This window comes from Mytilus trossulus, chromosome 1 (assembly GCF_036588685.1).
Source record: "Mytilus trossulus isolate FHL-02 chromosome 1, PNRI_Mtr1.1.1.hap1, whole genome shotgun sequence".
Lineage (NCBI taxonomy): Eukaryota > Metazoa > Mollusca > Bivalvia > Mytilida > Mytilidae > Mytilus > Mytilus trossulus.
Window position 1 is genome coordinate 108,716,795 of NC_086373.1, and position 18,679 is coordinate 108,735,473.

General features: G+C 31.7%; 1 protein-coding gene and 1 long non-coding RNA gene across 2 annotated transcripts in view; one reads left to right on the plus strand and one right to left on the minus strand.

Moving 5' to 3' along the window:
- The window catches only part of LOC134696967 (polypyrimidine tract-binding protein 1-like), a 58,547-nt gene that overhangs the window by 33,240 nt on the left and 6,628 nt on the right, over positions 1–18,679 (minus strand). The window contains exons 2-3 of the mRNA XM_063558951.1: positions 17,119–17,143; positions 3,188–3,253 (exon numbers count right to left, since the gene is read on the minus strand). Coding sequence (XP_063415021.1) covers positions 3,188–3,253; positions 17,119–17,143 — 91 coding nt within the window. The remainder of the gene's footprint in view (positions 1–3,187; positions 3,254–17,118; positions 17,144–18,679) is intronic.
- Positions 41–7,121, plus strand: LOC134697010 (uncharacterized). Its single transcript, XR_010103050.1, has 2 exons — positions 41–618; positions 6,749–7,121. It is a non-coding gene; the product is annotated as an uncharacterized LOC134697010 (long non-coding RNA).

Sequence of the window (18,679 nt, forward strand, 5' to 3'; positions counted from 1 at the left end):
CTTTCAATTTGAACAAATATTGACATATAGAACTCATAGCATGACAAACACAATCAAATGATCATGTGACCACTTAATAAATCCCTCATTTCCTCACAAAATCAAACTACAATAATTTCATGCAATTTTTATATTCACCTTCCAATTTTACAACAGTATAATAAACCCAATGATTTAAGGTGTTCAATAAACAGTTATCTAGAAAGGAAATAAAATAGTCAGTACTTTTATCAAACAATAGAGACAAACTTTGCTCAATCAATAGTACCTGCATTGACAGGTAAATTTTTACTTTGCCCCAGAGTGCTCAGATTTTTATCAAACTTGTGACTTATTGTGTATTGGAAATACTGTCACTATCCAGTAATCAATCCTCTGATTAGAGTCAGATTCTTTTACACAATGTGTGACAATACTATCCATCTTTAATGACATTTTTTCACAGTCACATAGAACTACTAACACTTTTAATGGTAAAGTAGAAAATAAATGACTCAATTTAGACATTTGTTGGAGCTTCAGATGTAATTAAGTCATTAGCTATGGAATTATTCTTCAGGAACACAACTGTATAAACACTTAAAATAAACCAATTAATGGCAATTGTGACTTCAGATTGTAAGTGTGAAACTTCTTTATAAACAAATAAATACTCCATCATATCACAAGAAAGGTTTTGTCAATGAACTTTTATAATTGAAGCCATTGTAATTTAGTGTGAAATAATTACAATTTTTTTAAAAGAAAAACAACTTTTTATTTTTGTTTCCTTATTTTAATTTGATATTATTTTTAAAATTCATGGGAAAATTGCCCACTTTTGATCTTGTTGGTTTATTATGTCTAAAATGGAAAAGGGGAAATTCCAACATAAACAAACATTTCAGTTTAAAAGTAAAAATTCAATTCAATATATAAGGTCCAAGATTTTGGTTTAAATGCCAAACATTTGATACATATTCAGTCAATTATTGCACCAATAAAATAACAATCCATCTGGATATATTATCTTTGAGCAAAGGAACTCATAAAGTAAACTAAAGAAACTTATCTTAATCTTGTCAATAGATAGACATAGCAGAGGAGCTCATAAAATAAATGGAGAAAATTTATCTCAATCTTGTCATTGAGTAAGAGAGCTCATAAAGTAAACTAAAGATCCCCAATATTGAGCACATGATTTCAACTGAATCATTAATCAAAATTTTTGTCCCAGGACAATGGAGCTCATAGAGTAATACACAGTTGCTCCATGAGCGCATGATACACCCTTTGTCTTGTGTGAGAAGTTTTATGCAATAATCATAAACAGTTTCTGAGATACAGCGCAACATGTGAAAAAAAAAACCATTTTCTTTTTACAAAAAACTCAATAACTCCAAAATAAAATTTTGAATTATCACCAAATAGTTTACAGATCTTTAGATTAATATAACTAAGAAGTGTGTAAAGTTTTAAGCAATAATCATAAATAGTTTTTGAGATACGGTGCGACATGTGAAAATATACCCCCCTGTTTTAGTTATAAAGTCCCGTAACTTCAAAAGTTTGAATCCAAATTTCCCCAAAAGTATACAGATCATTTGACCATCATAAGAAACAACTATGATAAGTTTTAAGAAATTCAGATACCGTAAGCGGTTCTCAAGTTACAGTGCGACATGTGGACGCCTGACAGACTAATGCCACACATTTTTATACTATAATACGTCTTGTCAAAATTTTGACGGGCGTTTAAAAGTAGCAATTTATCCCAAATACTTCCAATATTAATAGAGCTTATCAAGTAAACAAAAGAATTTTATAAAAAAATTGTCCACTTTTAGTGAAGCTCATAAATTAAACTGATGAAATTTTCAACATATTGGACTGATGAGCTCTTAAAGCAAACTGAGGGAAACAATACCAATATTTTCCACGAACTGAGGAGCTGATAAACTAAAAAAAATCATCTCAAAAATACCCATGAACACAGGTACTGACAACATAAACTGGACATTTAGCATTAGCATGGGTACTGACAAAATAAACTCAAAACGTTTATCCAAAAATTGTCCATAAGCAGAGGAAGAACACATAAAGTACCAGTAAACTAATTCGATTAGCTTTTTGGTGTTTTACTGCCACTTATTAGCAAGGCATTTGGGCTATTTCCTGGTGGCCAGTTTTTATTGGTGGAGAAAGCCGAAGTGCCCAGAGAAAACCAATGACCTTTCGATAGGAAAACTGACAATCCTAGTCATTTTAGATTGGAGTTGATTGCACCTGCACAGCCAGGGTTCGAACTGGATAGTGATTACAGTAGTAACTACTTAGGACCACTTGGCCACTGAGGTCCAGACTAAAAAACTGAATAAACCAAACTGACTTAGACACAAACAAATACAATATACAGAAAAATACAGAATATATAAATATATATATATATAACAATACTTTTTTCAAACTATTATTATTGATGTACACATATATCTACAAGAATACATGTAATATATATTTGATATTGTAATCTATAGTAAACATGTCTATTCCATTTGTGATTCACAATTTATTCAGCAATGCACAATAATACATAAGAAGTCAATGTAGTGGTTTAAGAATCAACATGTAAATTATTCAAATACCCCAAAGACTGCATACCAAATATCATTACTGCAGATTTCATTGAGTGTGTAGGCAAAGGTAATTGATTTCTTGTTAGCTGAACCGTGAAGTCATTATTAGGTCAGGTATACTACCCTTCTTTTGAAGTAGCCTAGTTCAACAGACAGATAGATTGGCTATCTGTCAGACTAGTCTACTCTTAAAAAGTGGGTAGTTTACCTAACCTAACAATGACTTCACAGTTGAGCTAACAAGCAAGCTAACCAAATATATTACCTTTGGCTACACATTCAATGAATTTGGATGTAACCTTCCAACAATTTCAACTTATAATGAACTAGTCATAGACCAGTTACTGTCAGCTTACCTTTCTGTTTGGCAGTTACTGTCACCTTACCTTTCTGTTAGACCAGTTACTGTCGGCTTACCTTTCTGTTTGACCTATTACTGTCAGCTTACCTTTCTGTTTGACCAGTTACTGTTGGCTTACCTTTCTGTTAGACCAGTTAATGTTGGCTTACCTTTCTGTTAGACCAGTAACTATAAGCCTACTTTTCTGTTAGAACAGTAACTGTGAGCTTACCTTTCTGAATGACCTGTAGTTGTAATCATCATCACCATTGTTTTGCATATCAGGATAGGCTCGAGTCTGAAAACAAGAAAAGGAGATGAAAATCATACAGGGTTGGCAAGTATTGCCTAGCCTAGATGGAACCAGATGCTCCGCAGGGCGTAGCTTTATACGACTGCAGAGGTTGAACCCTGAACAGTTGGGGCAAGTATGGACACAACATTCAAGCTGGATTCAGCTCTAAATTTGGATTGTGATTAAATAGTTGACACAGCATAGGTTTCTGACACAGAATGAATGTGTTCTAATGAACTTAAAATTTTTGTTTTCTCTTAGAGCAATTGAATATTAATCCTCTCAAAAAAAAGTTTGAAGAAATTTTCTTTTTATTTATGAAATTTCAAATGAGAAAAATTGAACCCATTTTTTTTAATCACATCCCCCTTTCCCTTATTCCAAAACTAATCTCAATTAAAATTTCTAATGGAGTTTGCAACAATAACTACTCATTTAAATACATCATAAAATATTAAGATGTAAAAAACCTGCTTGTTATCACTGAATGGTAAAGACTATTTCAATTTATCAGTTGGTAGTAAAAAGTGAATATACATTGTATATTATATATAACAAAGATTTAAGTTGATTCTGGACAAAGAAAGATAACTCCAATTAAAAAAAATTCTTGCTATTTCACAACATTGTGCAATTAGATATTTCTTGCTTACTATTCTGGACAAAGAAAGATAACTCTAATTATTTTTTTTTTGCTATTTCACAATATTGTGCAATTAGATATTTCTTCCCATTGCACAATACTGTGCACTTGAAAAGTCTTGCTATTGCACAATACTGTGAAATTGAAGATTTCTTGCTATTGTGCAATACCATACAATGGAAAATTTCTTGCTATTGCACAATACTTAAAATATAATAATTTTAGATCCTGATTTGGACCAACTTGAAAACTGGGCCCATAATCAAAAATCTAAGTACATGTTTGGATTCAGCATATCAAAGAACCCCAAAATTTCAATTTTTGTTAAAATCAAACTAAGTTTAATTTTGGACCCTTTGGACCTTAATGTAGACCAATTTGAAATCGGGACCAAAAGTTAAGAATCTACATACACAGTTAGATTCGGCATATCAAAGAACCCCAATTATTCAATTTTGATGAAATCAAACAATGTTTAATTTTGGACCCTTTGGGCCCCTTATTCCTAAACTGTTGGGACCAAAACTCCCAAAATCAATACCAACCTTCCTTTTATGGTCATAAACCTTGTGTTTAAATTTCATAGATTTCTTTTTACTTATACCAACATTATGGTGCAAAAACCAAGAAAAATGCTTATTTGCGTCCCTTTTGGCTCCTAATTCCTAAACTGTTGGGACCTTAACTCCCAAAATCAATACCAACCTTCCTTTTGTGGTCATAAACATTGTGTTTAAATTTCATTGATTTCTATTTACTTAAACTAACGTTATTGTGCGAAAACCAAGAATAATGCTTATTTTGGCCCTTTTTGGCCCTTAATTCCTAAACTGTTTAAACCAAAACTTCCAAAATCAGTCCCAACCTTCCTTTTGTGGTCATTAACCTTGTGTCAAAATTTCATAGATTTCTATTAACTTAAACAAAAGTTATAGTGCGAAATCCAAGAAAATGCTTATTTGGGCCCTTTTTGGCTCCTATTTCCTAAAATGTTGGGACCAAAACTCCCAAAATCAATACCAACCTTCCTTTTGTGGTCATAAACCTTGTGTTAAAATTTCATAGATTTCTATTAACTTTTACTAAAGTTAGAGTGCGAAAACTAAAAGTATTCGGACGCCGACGACGACGCAGCCAACGTGATAGCAATATACGACGAAAATTTGAATTGCGGTCGTATAAAAATGGGGAAAACTCAGATTTCAGTTGGTTTTCACTAAGGGACGACATCAAAAGATCAATGAAGGATAAAAAACTTAATTCAAATAGTTTGGGGGTGGGGGTTAAACTGGGTGCAAGTTTTGTTTATCCTACATCGATTTTAAATATATCCATATGGGTTAATCAACTTTTCCCAAATTATGCTAAGAGGGGGGTAGGGGGGTCAGTTAAAAAACTATATGAATTAAGTTTTTTATCCTACATTGGACTTTTGATGTCGTCCCTAAGTTATTCATGTACTTGGCAAAACTAGGTAATACTGGTCTGAATTTGTTTAAAAGCATTTTATAAAACTACAAATTCAATATTTAAAAGATATTTGTTACAGGATTACTTCCCTTTAGTAGATAGTGATTACTAGCTGAGCTACATGTAGATTGTTCTCTTTGACTCAATCAATTAGAGCACTGACTGTGAACACCCAAGTTCTAGTGCCAGAGGCGACATTGTCAATTCCTAATAAGTCAGAGAAATTATTTATACAAAAACTCAAAGAAATGCATGCACTCATAAACAAATGTGATTTTTTCAAAATGATTTTTTTCTCAAATGCATATATGTTAAATAGTTTATAATCATCCTAAAATATATAAGTTGTAATTCTGTGTCTCAATAGATCAAACAGAAAACATAAAGCCAAATTTTTTTTTTTTAAACATATTAAACTAATATTTTGATAAGCAATTTTTTTTTTAGAACACTAACATATTTACCACTAATTAAAAAGTACATGTAATTATTCAGATTATATAACAGATTTGTCTTTATTACAATAATTATCCTTTTCATCTCTACAATTGTGTGTGACATTGTCCCCTAAGGGTGTTTATTTTATAATATAATTGTATAGCCATTGAATTTAACAATTCCCTTATTAAAAGCTTTTGTTTTTTAAACTTTTGATTGATCCTAACAGAGCTGGGAAATATGTTAAACTTAATCATATTCTCAGGTTCATGTCTATTTGACATATTCCCCATTTCTATTCTCAATGTTATTCTTTTTTTGAGACAAAAAGTTTTGATCCTCTAAAAATTACTTTAAATGTTTATCTTCATATATAATGTATATATTGCGTCTTTCTATGTTACACTATTGTTTCAGGTTAGGGTGAAGGTTGGTGTCTATTAAGCGTTTAAAACCCAATGCATTTGAATGCATCAGTCCTCAGTCAGGAGCCTTATGTTCAGTGGTTGTCATTTGTTGATACAGTTCATAAGTGTTTCTCTTCTCGATTGGCTTAAATGAATTTATTATTATTTGTTGGGTCCAAAATTTTAGTGTATTTCGTGCCTGGAGAAGCCTCCGAAATTAGTCACTAAGAGGTATGTAAAGGCTGAATTCTGACTTCAAAAAGGATTATAATATCAACTTTATCCTGAAAACACAAGTCTTGCAGGTGAAGTTACAAATGGAATGTTTGGCATTTCAGGCATCTCTAGACAACCAGTCCAAAGATCAGATTTCAGTTGTCATCTTTGTAAAGGACATTTTATTTTTAATTTCTCCTTTATAAGAAAGTATAAATATTTAATATAATGTCTTTCTGTTATTGATTTGTTGCAAAATTGATAAATAGATAACATCCTGCACTATTTTTTCACACTAAACAACGTTTGGTTGCTTTGTTTTAGGTTAAAAAGGATGCTGCCTTTTCACACAATGCCATCAACAAATTTTCAAAAGTTCATATTCAAATCTCAACACAAAACCTTTGTACACACAACACAGTTGGAATATGAAAGATGCCTATTTAGTACCTGGACTTAATGAGTTTTGATGACAATATCAAATGACCATTTTATATCACTGATCACTTTGATATCACTTATTGTCAATATGATGAGACGTATAAAGACTTGTGTCAACCAAGAACAAAGAGACAGATCAATAGGAATTAATAACTGAAAGAAACATTTAGCCACATATAATTTCAATTTACTATATATAAATTTTATGACAGACTATTATTTTTTTAAAATGTCTATAAAAATCATGCAAGATTAACCGATCTCTGTCAAAATTATCTATAAAACAAAATCATGCAAGTCAATAAAAATATAGTCAAAACTAAAAAGAGATTTTCCTGTTCAGCAATGCGTCCTGAATTGAGGGAAGTTATTCATAAACAAGTCATAGTCTCCATTAATACCCAATGATAATGTGATATAAGCTCTGTCACATGTTTCCCGACCATACCCAATTTAATGTGATATAAACACAGATTACAGGCCACCATTGTCAACCATGTCAATTCCACATGGGCATAAAGAAAAATAAATTGGGTATGTGTTCATTGGACACAGATGGCCCAAGACCATAATTAATGACCCCACTTTTCGTTGTCCACGAGTATAGTTTCTTTTAATTAGAGTGCATTTTTCCTTAATTTTTTTCTTTCCCTTCCTCACTCATTTCTTAGATTTCGCTGCAAATGAAAGAAGAGAGGTGAAATAATTTTTTAGATGTTGTATCTAAACTGATTTTGATATGGAATGAATGATTAGGCCAAGTGCAAAAAGCTAATATTTACAGTTTTTGGAACATCCCTTGACTTGCCAATAGGGGTATGGATGTGTATTGGCTAAATTTGTAAGAGTGATTGGTTCAATCTTTCTAAATTTTGGATATATATTTGGACTAGGACTATACATTACACACACACATAAAATCACAAAAGTGCATGGTGCAATTTTTTTAATGATTCAAAATGTTATAAAGAACTGATAGAGGAATTAATTGAGGTCTGTGACCAGATGATACCCCTGCTTGCATATACTGTTAAAAAGGGACATACCGGGGTAACTCATGAACTGTAAAAGTGACACTAACCAAATTTGTACTTGGCAAGTTGCTGTGTTTTGAGGTAATAACTTAAATAAGCATTGTATATACATTTCATAACATTTGGTTGAGGCAATCTTAAGTTAGAGAATAGAAACGAAAAATTCCAGCAAAATTTCCATTTGTAAAGAAGCATCCTGGTAAAAGTGAGGCCACCAAAATTGAAACTTGATCTGTTTTTTTTTATAGTAATAAGCATTGTGTATAAGTTTCATAACATTTGGTTTGGAACTAGAGGAAGTGAAGTGACATACAAAATGAGGTCTTCTCATTTAATAGTATAGATATCCAGCACTAGTCTTATTATAATCCTCCACAAATCACTGTGATCAATATAGAAGACTGTAACTAGAGCTCCTATTGCCTCCCTTGTAATATGAATCAAACTGGCGACGGTTGAATTGATTGGAACTGCGGTGTTTGTTTGCATCAGTCTTGGGACAGGAACCTGTTGTTTAGTTGTTGTAGTTTTATTAATGTGGTTCATAAGTATTTCTCGTTCTTTTTTTTATTTTATATAAATTATACCATTGGTTTTCCTGTTTGAATGGTTTTACACTAGTCATTGTGGAGCCCTTTTGTAGCTTGCTGTTTGGTGTGAGCAAAGGCTCTGAGTTAAAGGCCTTATAATGTGACTTGGATGGAGAGTTGTCTCATACACATCTTCTTATATCTAATCATTATAAAATGTGCTCTTTGGTGAGTGACCCACCACACTTGTAAAACATGTAAACACAAATTGAATCATGAAAACTTGAAAGTCGAATATATAGCAAGTCAGTGAATCATTACAGTAAGAAACTTATTATAACTAGTTTACACTGCTGCTGTATTACAACTGTCATTTTCATATGTATCACCCTTTGCAGCTTAGGTGATGGCAGGCCAGCCAAAACTGTTCAAACTATTATCTGTAACCACATAAACTTTTGGCCCCAAATCACCCAAGTTTTCACATAAAAAAATATCCTCAAATATCCAGCATTTATAGTGGTATATCATTTCTGTTGGGTATTTGCAAGTTTTCATTTAATGCTCTGAGGTGTTAAAACACATTCAATCAATTGTATAATTTTTTTTCTCTGAAGGTTTGAATCATGACTCAACATGAATAAGACTATCCAAAAAATCTTATTACCGAATCCTGTATCTATAAAGGAAAATTTGGGTAATTACGTGTAAACTATGTCTCCCGACCTTAGAGGATACTTGTCATGGTTTCATGTTACATTTAATAAGTTATTTCATGGCTATGTCTAACCCAATCTATTCATCAAATATGTCTTCTCTTTAAAACACTTGACCAATTCATTTTTAATTCCAAAGGTTTTACATTTAAATAGATTTAATACTTTTTTAAAAAGAAGAGATTGAAAAGAAGTATGTTGCAATTAAATGTGTCAGCTTTATGTGTATTTTGGTATCCAATGTTACGATGGCTACCATAATGATGCCATGTACTTTTATTGGTGTGTAAAGTTATTATGTAGTACTATACTCCCACTTCTAGACTTAACATTTATTGATTGATTGTTGGTGTTTTAACATCACAAGACAAGACAAGACCTTTTTCAGTGAAACTCGGATCACTGTTGAACTTAATAAGACATTGAAACTGACACTCAGATAATTTAATAGTGAACTCAATTAGATTTCACACTAAAACTAAGATCATTGGTGAATTTAATTAGACTTTTACACTAAAGCTCATATTATGGGTCAAATCATTTTGATTTTAACACTGAAGGCAGAAGCAGTTACAAGATCTATAAAACAAGTGACTTTCTAAATGCTGATGATTTTTACATCAAGAAATCTAAACAGCAAAATCAAAAGGTATAGGACTTTTTCCATATAAAGAGAACCATAGGTTGCTAATTTAAAACACTTAAGTCAAATACCCACACAGTGTGGGGTATAATTCTACATCAATATTTATTTCAATGGATTACAATGTATAAATATTACTTCAGAAATCACTCCAAATACAATGGGAACACTTTAAATAGAAGGGGAAAAACAATACTAGGAAGTGAAAAAAGCTTTATAAAATCTAAATTTATAATCATGTCCTTGTCAAGTGATTTTATTTTTGAGTAAATAAGTACCATGGCATATTGATCGGAACATGATAACGATGTTTTACAGGAAAATTGATAGTATCCTGAGGAAACAGCTGGGTTTCCTGAAACAAAACTTCATCAATACTTAACTACGATGTTAATTACACGATACCAAACAATGTAGCCTTCCATCACACAATCTGTTGCACATCATGTATGAGCTAGCATTTCATTTTCAACTTGTTTGGTCAAAGGCAAATGAATGTTGCCTATCCTAGTCCACAAGGGAGGGAACTCAATCACAATCCAAGATAAAGATCAATCCATTGATGAGAAGTACATATCATAATGTGATCAATGAATCCCGAGGGAATCAGAATGTCAACACTATTAAGGGGAAAATTTAACAAATATATCCTCATCAAATAAAATCATTATTTCCAGTCTTTGATCTTGATTGAGTTCCAACTCTCATCAACTATTTTCAATTTGTTTTTCACATGAAAAGACACATGTCTTTCTAATGTAATACTGAGTTTTACACAAATGAATTGTTTTAAATGAATAAATGAGACATGCAACAGATTTATAAAATATAAATTACAAATCATGCCATCTCTGAAGTATAATGTAAAGAGTAATGATTTATCAATGAGAACAATGTTATTTATTCAGTAGAAATCATACTATGTTTTATAACTACTGGCACTTCAGGTATCAGGTATATTGCATCATACAGCTAGACAATCATCATAAAACTAGTGACCTTGTCTCAAAAAATATATAGGTGGCTGTGATCTACATACTAAACTCAAAAATGTCCCCAACTATTCAAATATCATTCACAATTTTGCATGTGAAACCCATGCTTTTAAAATGTAGTGCACTGTTCTCTAGATTGTTGCTGAATTGTTCTGATTCTAAAAGATAACATTCCAATAATGAGAAGTTACTATGATGTTATCGATGATTCCAGAGGGACTCAGAATGTCAACACTATTAGATGTAAAGACAAACCCGTCCAATGATCTCCCAATGAGAGATGGAATCTTCATAAACCATCAACTTGTCACTTGAAAATGAGAGGAGAGTGAACAAACTGAGAAAAAAAAGTTCTAGATTGTAAGTTTGTGTGCCATATCCAGTTGTCTGGTCTCATTTGATTCCACAAAAAACAGTTCTTTTTGCAATCAAATATTAAAGACAATTATAAAATGAAAGCCATTGTATAATTGCCTGCTCCAGTATTATTACAAAAATATTCATGCAAAATGTCTTTCCAGAATGAGTGAGGGATAGACACTACTGTTTATAGACATCAGTACTAAATGTTATAAGTGAAAGGACTGTCCCCTGGAAAATAAAATCAACAACTGTTATGGTTATATTTCCTTCCAAACAATTATTCTCTCCCTAACAATTATTCTATCAGTTTACTTCACTTGCTTAAGAGGAATATAGTTCTCTTTCTACAACTGTCATCTTTTTAGGAGAATAAAATATGGAAATAGTTGCAGGAAACAATAAAAAATAACATTATAGAATTTTTTTGTGAACTTATTTTGTTTTAATTGAAAGTCTGCATGCAAAGAGATGGTTTATAATGAGGCTGAATTGTGTTAACAACTGTCTGTGACACTTTTTGCAAATCATTGATTATAATATTGACTGGGTTTCCTATCACAACAAAAAATTTATTGCATGGTGCACATCTATCTCCAACTGTTTTACTTCTTTATGCACATTAAGTTTTTATTTAAATCTATTGAAATATCCATAAAATATAAAAAGTAAATAACTCTACTCATGTATATTAAAAATCTATAAATAAAGTAAAACACAAACTAAATTTTAAAGCATTTCACATTGAGGTGTCAGTCAATAAGATGGGTTGAGACAAGCAATGTGTAGGCCCGTGTAAGTACTTTTTACTAATTAAGTAGAGATGGACTGGAACATAAGTGGCTTATATCTAAGTACAAATGAAAATATCAACCCGATCAATATTTCATAAAACCACACACTTTGTTTAATTATGACAAACATTTCACTCTACTTCCAATTTCAACATAATGTTTGCTTAAGGTTTTAGGACAACACTTTGGGAAAATAATTCAATGGGCACGTTAAAAAAAATATGGGAAAATAATTGAATGGGCACGTTAAAAAAAATTACATCTACACCTGAAAATTTGTATGAGTTTTCACTGAATCGATCATAGGACAGGAAAAATGGCTTGTCAGACAGTTAAATATCAACGAAAATAAAATTCAATATCCATTACGAGTATTCTATTATTTATGAAAACCCATTTGATGCCATTTACTACCTAACACAAAATCCATAGAGTATTGTAAATAATTAATCGTAGAAATATTGAATTTTATACCAATCTATTGTTGAAAAGCAATTCATTAATTTGATACTCCCAACCATCAAAACACGATCCTAAAAGATTGTCATAATTCGGCCTCAGGCAGAATTTAATTACTTTCCAAATATCATTACACAGAAAGTATCATTGCCTATAACCTTAATTTCTTATTCCTTTACATGTCTTCATAGAATAATTCCAAAGCAATAATACCAGAAAGGCACTGTAATCTCCCATAATTATCTCTCGGAGAAGGTAGTGTCACAGGAGGCCTATACTTTATACCTGAATAATCAAGTGCAGAAAATCAGGCAGGTTTTCAAACAAAATTAAACTTTATATTCCCAATTTTGATTGACACAGCAGTTATGAGTTCCTACCTTTTGAAGTACTTGTTAAGAAAATAGTTAAGAATAAAAGTTGTGCAAACTCATACCCATAACATATTTTTTTTCTATATAAACATGTAGTTATGGCAAGATAATCAAATTAAACAGGCCAATTAATAATATAGGACAGGCACAAATGACAATGGATTAACTTATAACAAGAGGCTGTCACAACGACAGCAAACCGGATTTATTAGCATTTATTTGTGTGCAATATCACAAGAAACATAACTGATGATTGGTGAAAGTGAAAATCGTCAATATCAAACTTGACCTCTATTTTGTCATCAGTATCAACATATTAAAATTTGAAAAGCTTAGATTGAATGGTTCGTGAGTAAATGCAACAACGTGAATGGAAACACCATTTTACGATCTTTCAAGAACCATAACTCCTGAACGGTAAAAGTCAAAATCGTCATTTTTTAACTTGACCTCTATTTTGTCATCAGTAACAACATATTAAAATTTACAAAGCTTTAGTTGAATGGTTCATGAGAAAATGCACGGACACGACTGGAAACACCATTTTTCAATCTTTCAAAAGAACCATAACTCCTGAACGGTAAAAAATCAAAATTGACATTATAGAACTTGACCTCCATTTAGTCATCAGTAACAACATATTAAAATTTGGGAAGCTTTGGTAGAATAGTTCATGCGTAAATGCACGGACACGACTGGAAACACCATTTTTCAATCTTTCAAGAACCATAACTCAGGAACGGTAAAAGTCAAAATTGCCATTATTGAATTTGATCTTCATTTGGTTGTCAGTAACAACATATTAAAATTTTAAAAGCTTTGGTTGAACAGTTCATGAGTTAATGCATGGACAACATTAGATTGCCGCCCGCCCGCTGAGCATCCCCAAATCAATAACCGACATTTTTGTCACAAAAATCCGGTTAAAAAATTATTGAAGAACCATTGGTGCATTAACCGTGCTGCAAACATTAGGGATTTGTTCTTGCAGCATTTACCTCTGACTTGGTGACCTCAAGTTCAAACTGAGGTTTTTCATATACGTGGGCATTCCTAAATTTGTAATAGTTGAACAAATTGTTCAAACGAACATACGGAAACAAAAATTCTGCAAAAGATTTCAGTTTTCCTATAGCTGCTGTGAACTTGACTTCTGACTCAGTATTGAAAGGTGTTTTCCTGATCTCATTGACCATTCTCATAACAAGTTTGGTATATATAACAGTAATACCGGTACTTGAACATATTATTCAAAAATACCAAAAAACATTTTTTTTTCCAAGAAATTTTAATAGCTTTTGTGACCTTGGGCTTTGACTCCCCCCCCCCCAAAAAAATGTATCCTCTTTCCACATGCAATGCAATGTCTAGTTTGAAAAAAATGGGAAATGTGTCCTTGGGACACTGATTATGCCCCACTTCCATAATCATATGAAGTTATAAAGGGACATAACTGAATAACATTAAGATTGATGCTACCCAAATTAGTACTTGATCTGAGTTTTGTGGTAATAAGCATTGTATATACTTTAAGTTTCGTAAAATTTGGTTGAGACAAGCTTAAATTAGAGAACAGAAACAGAAAATTAAGCAATTTTTCCATTTCTAAAGGGGCATAACTCTAGAATAGTTAAAGTGACAAATCAAAATCAAACTTGATCTGATTTTTTTTTTGTGGTAAAAAGCATTGTGAATTAGTTTCAGAACATTTGGTTGAGGCTTACTGAAGTTAAAAAACAGACTTGGAAAATGCAGCATTTTTTTTTCAATTTGTAAGGCCACGGTTTTTTAATTTGTTGGTTTACGGATTTTCTCCATGAAAAAGTCGGGTCGGTCGGTCGGAAAAAAAAAAAAAAAAAATCTTTCAAGACAGAAAACTGATATGCAAAATAAAAAAAATATTTCACCTTTCTAATAATATGTTTATCATACTATTTTTTCATCGTTCTTAAATTTTAGTTTGATGAAATATTATTGCTCAGCTGTAAACATCGCATGACATTGTCTAATAATTTCGCGTTAAAAAAGGGGGGGGGGGGGGGGGGGTACACTGACAAAGACGAAATTAAATCGTCATTTCACAAACAAGAAAAACAGATTCACGTCAGTTATTTGACTTAGCTTTTAATCAAAACTTGGTGAAAAATAATAAGCACGAAAACTGATAAAATAAAGAAGTAAAAACGTCGTACGAAAATAAGTTTCAACACACGTGTCAAAAACGTAATAGACTCGTCCACTGGAAAAGCGAGAATATCAGGTTAAATAATCTGTTGTCATGCATTCCCGTTTTTTATCCAAATGAACGATATTTTTTTATTATCTATAAAACAAGAAAATATCAAATGATTTGTTAAAATTCATTTTAACTTGATGTCTTGAACTTCCACCTGTCCATATTTGGACAAGTCTATTTATATGAGAACATGCATCTTACGGACTGGTGACAAATAAGGGAAACGAACTTACTGTGTAATTGGTTTTAAACACAGGTTTCGTTCCGCAAAATTATTTGCGCAAACGACATTTCAAGGTCATTAATAATTGATTTGTCTATTTTTAGAAACGTAAACTGAAAGTTTCATTTTTCACAACAGAAAGTGTCATCACTTCTGTTAGTGATTAATGCATTTCATTTCATAAAAAAGGATATTTTAATAATTTTTCAGGGATAATGCATTTGTTAGGGTCGGCGAGAATAAAAAAAAAGCCTGAAAATTCGATTTTATTTTTATTTTGGAAATCGGCAAAATCAGGTCGGCGGATCCGTAAACCAACAAATTAAAAAATCCTGGCCTAAAGGGGCATTACTCTAGAACAATTAAAGTCACATCCCAAAAATTGGAACCTAACCTGTCTTTTATGCAAAGTAAGTCTTTGTTACAACTCATAAAAAACATACTTCCGCTGTATCGTTATAATCTTGAAACAAAAGTTTTGAAAAACAGAACATGAGCAGGCTTATTTCAATTAATAAATCACTAGTAAGTAGCTAGTCTTAATAATCAAGGAAACTATATGCTTTCTAATATTTAAAAAAACAACCGAATCAAGATTTAGGGCTGTAATGGATCAATTATCAATCAAAGGGAAGTAATCCATGAAGTTTTAACATTCTCTTTAAAAAGCTTATTATTTTTTCAATAATATTAGTTTAAATATCAGCACAACAATGTTAAATCTGCAAATTTGTGGAAGTCTAATTTCAGTTAAACTTTTAATGTATAAAATATGTATAAAAATTACCGTTGACCAACAGGCAACCTCTTATTTCGTCCCGTCTATGTATAATGTGGCAGTTTCACTTATAAATATTGAACACACTGACAGTAAAACCAAGTACAGTGTTCGTCTTCAGTCATACCACCTTCCACATAACTCAGTTGTAAACAAGCTACCATGATACAACTAGTGATTGTCAAACAAATTTAAATTGTTTACATTAAAAACTAGATGCGACACAAATGGCCCTGTCTCAAAAAGTTGAAAAATCTGCAATTTCAATAACACATGTGACCACAAACATGACGGTAGTCTCACATATCAAAAATCAGTTCAAAATCTGGAGGCGTATAGAAAAATGTCTGTATAACTGTGATTTTCCACAATTTTCAAAGTTGTAAACCCTTAATTTTTGGCAAAAATTAGCTGAGCGGAATGAAACTTAAACTTTATCTGTTACTCATCATGGTTAACTCACATACCTAAATTCAGCCCAATATCTGAAGATGCTTTGAGAAAAACTCTGTATAATGGTTTGTTGCAGAATGACGGAATTTCAGACAAGGGTATAACTATATGGCACCGACAACTTGGCCATGATAAATTCATTAAAATTTTCAGTCTAAATGAAAGTGATTTTCAAACTGTAAAATACAACAAACCAAATGTATACAGCATTTACACAAGATAATGTTCAGTTGAGAATTTACATTTATAGATGGGTTATAAGGAACAGGAAAGGATTGAGAAATATATAGACATGCAATTCTTATTTAAAATCCACTGGCCTTGGGGCAAGTTGAGGGGTCCACGAGACAATAACAATGCAACATTTAAAGATATGAAAGAGATTCATAAATGTTTTGGTGGTTTGTTGTACTGTATAATATTTCTGGTGAGCCTGTTATCCGTATTATGTTTAAGACAGAAGTTACTTCAAATATAGAATACAATACCAAAAGAAATAATATGTCAATTGTTAACTTTAATTAAGATACTTTTAGAGTTAGTCAAATATTTACACAACTGACAACATACAAGAAATTGATCTGTGTAATACCTAACAAGGTATACGTAACTATGGTTAATTACTGCTTAAAAACACGAGCATTCTAGTAATACATACCTTTATCCCTGGCATCAGGTAGTCGCTGAAAAGAGAAATAAATATGTCATCACTTTTTTAAGTAGGAAAATATAGTTAAGAACTAACTAATCACATAAAATCAATCACTTATCTCACCACAAATAAAGAATAATTAACAAATTAGAACTGATCAAATTCAATTACAGGAGTAATTTCTACACTCCATTCTTCCTAGTTGAGGATTGATTACTAATCAATCTTAAGTCTTTTAACAAATTAACTGGTAATTGTAGAAATTTGTTGAAGTAGCAAAATGATATCCAACACGAAATTAGATATGATGCATTAATTTGGTTAGTGTATGTTTGTGTATTTTGTTTAAGTAATACTTGGTTAAATATTTTAAGAATAATATGTATTTTAAACCATAAATTTAGCAATTAAATGGAGAATTTGTCCATGGGACAAACATCTAGATGAAGCCCCTGCTTGCATATTAAGTTATAAAGGGACATAACTCAAGACTAGTAAAAGTGATGCTACCCAAATTTGTACTTGATCTGAGTTTTGATGTATTAATATTGATTGATCGATTTTTTGGGTATTTTAACACCACATATGGTTATTTGGTAGCGGCCAGTTTTAATTGGTGGAAGAAACAAGGGTGCCCAGAGAAACTATCGTCCTTTGATAGAGAAACTTACAACCCCAGTCAATTAAGATTGGAGTCGAGTGCACCCACATGAGCAGGGTTCAAACTCACAACCTTAGTGTTGACTGGCTAGTGAATACAGTAGAAACTTCTTAGACCACTTGGCCACTGATATTAAGTTATAAAGGGACATAAGTCAAGAACTGTAAAAGTGTCACCTAAATTTGCACTTGATCTGAGTTTTGTGGTAATAAGCATTGTGACAAAGTTTCATAACTTATAGTTGAGACAAACTTAAGTTCGAGAAAGAAAATGAAACAATTCAACATTTTTTTTACATTTGTAATGGGGCATAGCTCAAATGCATGATTTGTATATACATTGTGGTAATAAGCATTGTGTAAAAGTTTTATTTGAAGGAGGTAAAATTAAGTAAGAGAATAGAAACAGAGTTCAGAAATTTTCCTTTTCTTAACCAGATGCTCCACAGGGCACAGCTTTATACGACCGCAGAGGTTGAACCCTGAACGGTTGGGGCAAGTATGGACAGAACATTCAAGCTGAATCCAGCTCTAAATTTGGATTGTGATAAAAAAGTTGACACAGCATAGGTTTCTGACACAGAATGAATGTGTTCAAATGAACTTAAAATTTTTGTTATCTCTTGGAGCAAATCACTATGCTTTTGAATATTAATCCTCTCAAAAAATGTTTGAAGAAATTTTCTTTTTATTTATGAAATTTCAAATGAGAAAAATTGAACCCAATTTTTTTTTCACATCCCCCTTTCCCTTATTCCAAAACTGATCTCAATTAAAATTTCTAATGAAGATTGCAAAAATAACTACTCATTTAAATACATCATAAAATATTAAGATGTAAAAAAAACTGCTTGTTATCACTGAATGGTAAAGATTGTTTTAATTTATCAGTTGGTAGTAAAAAGTG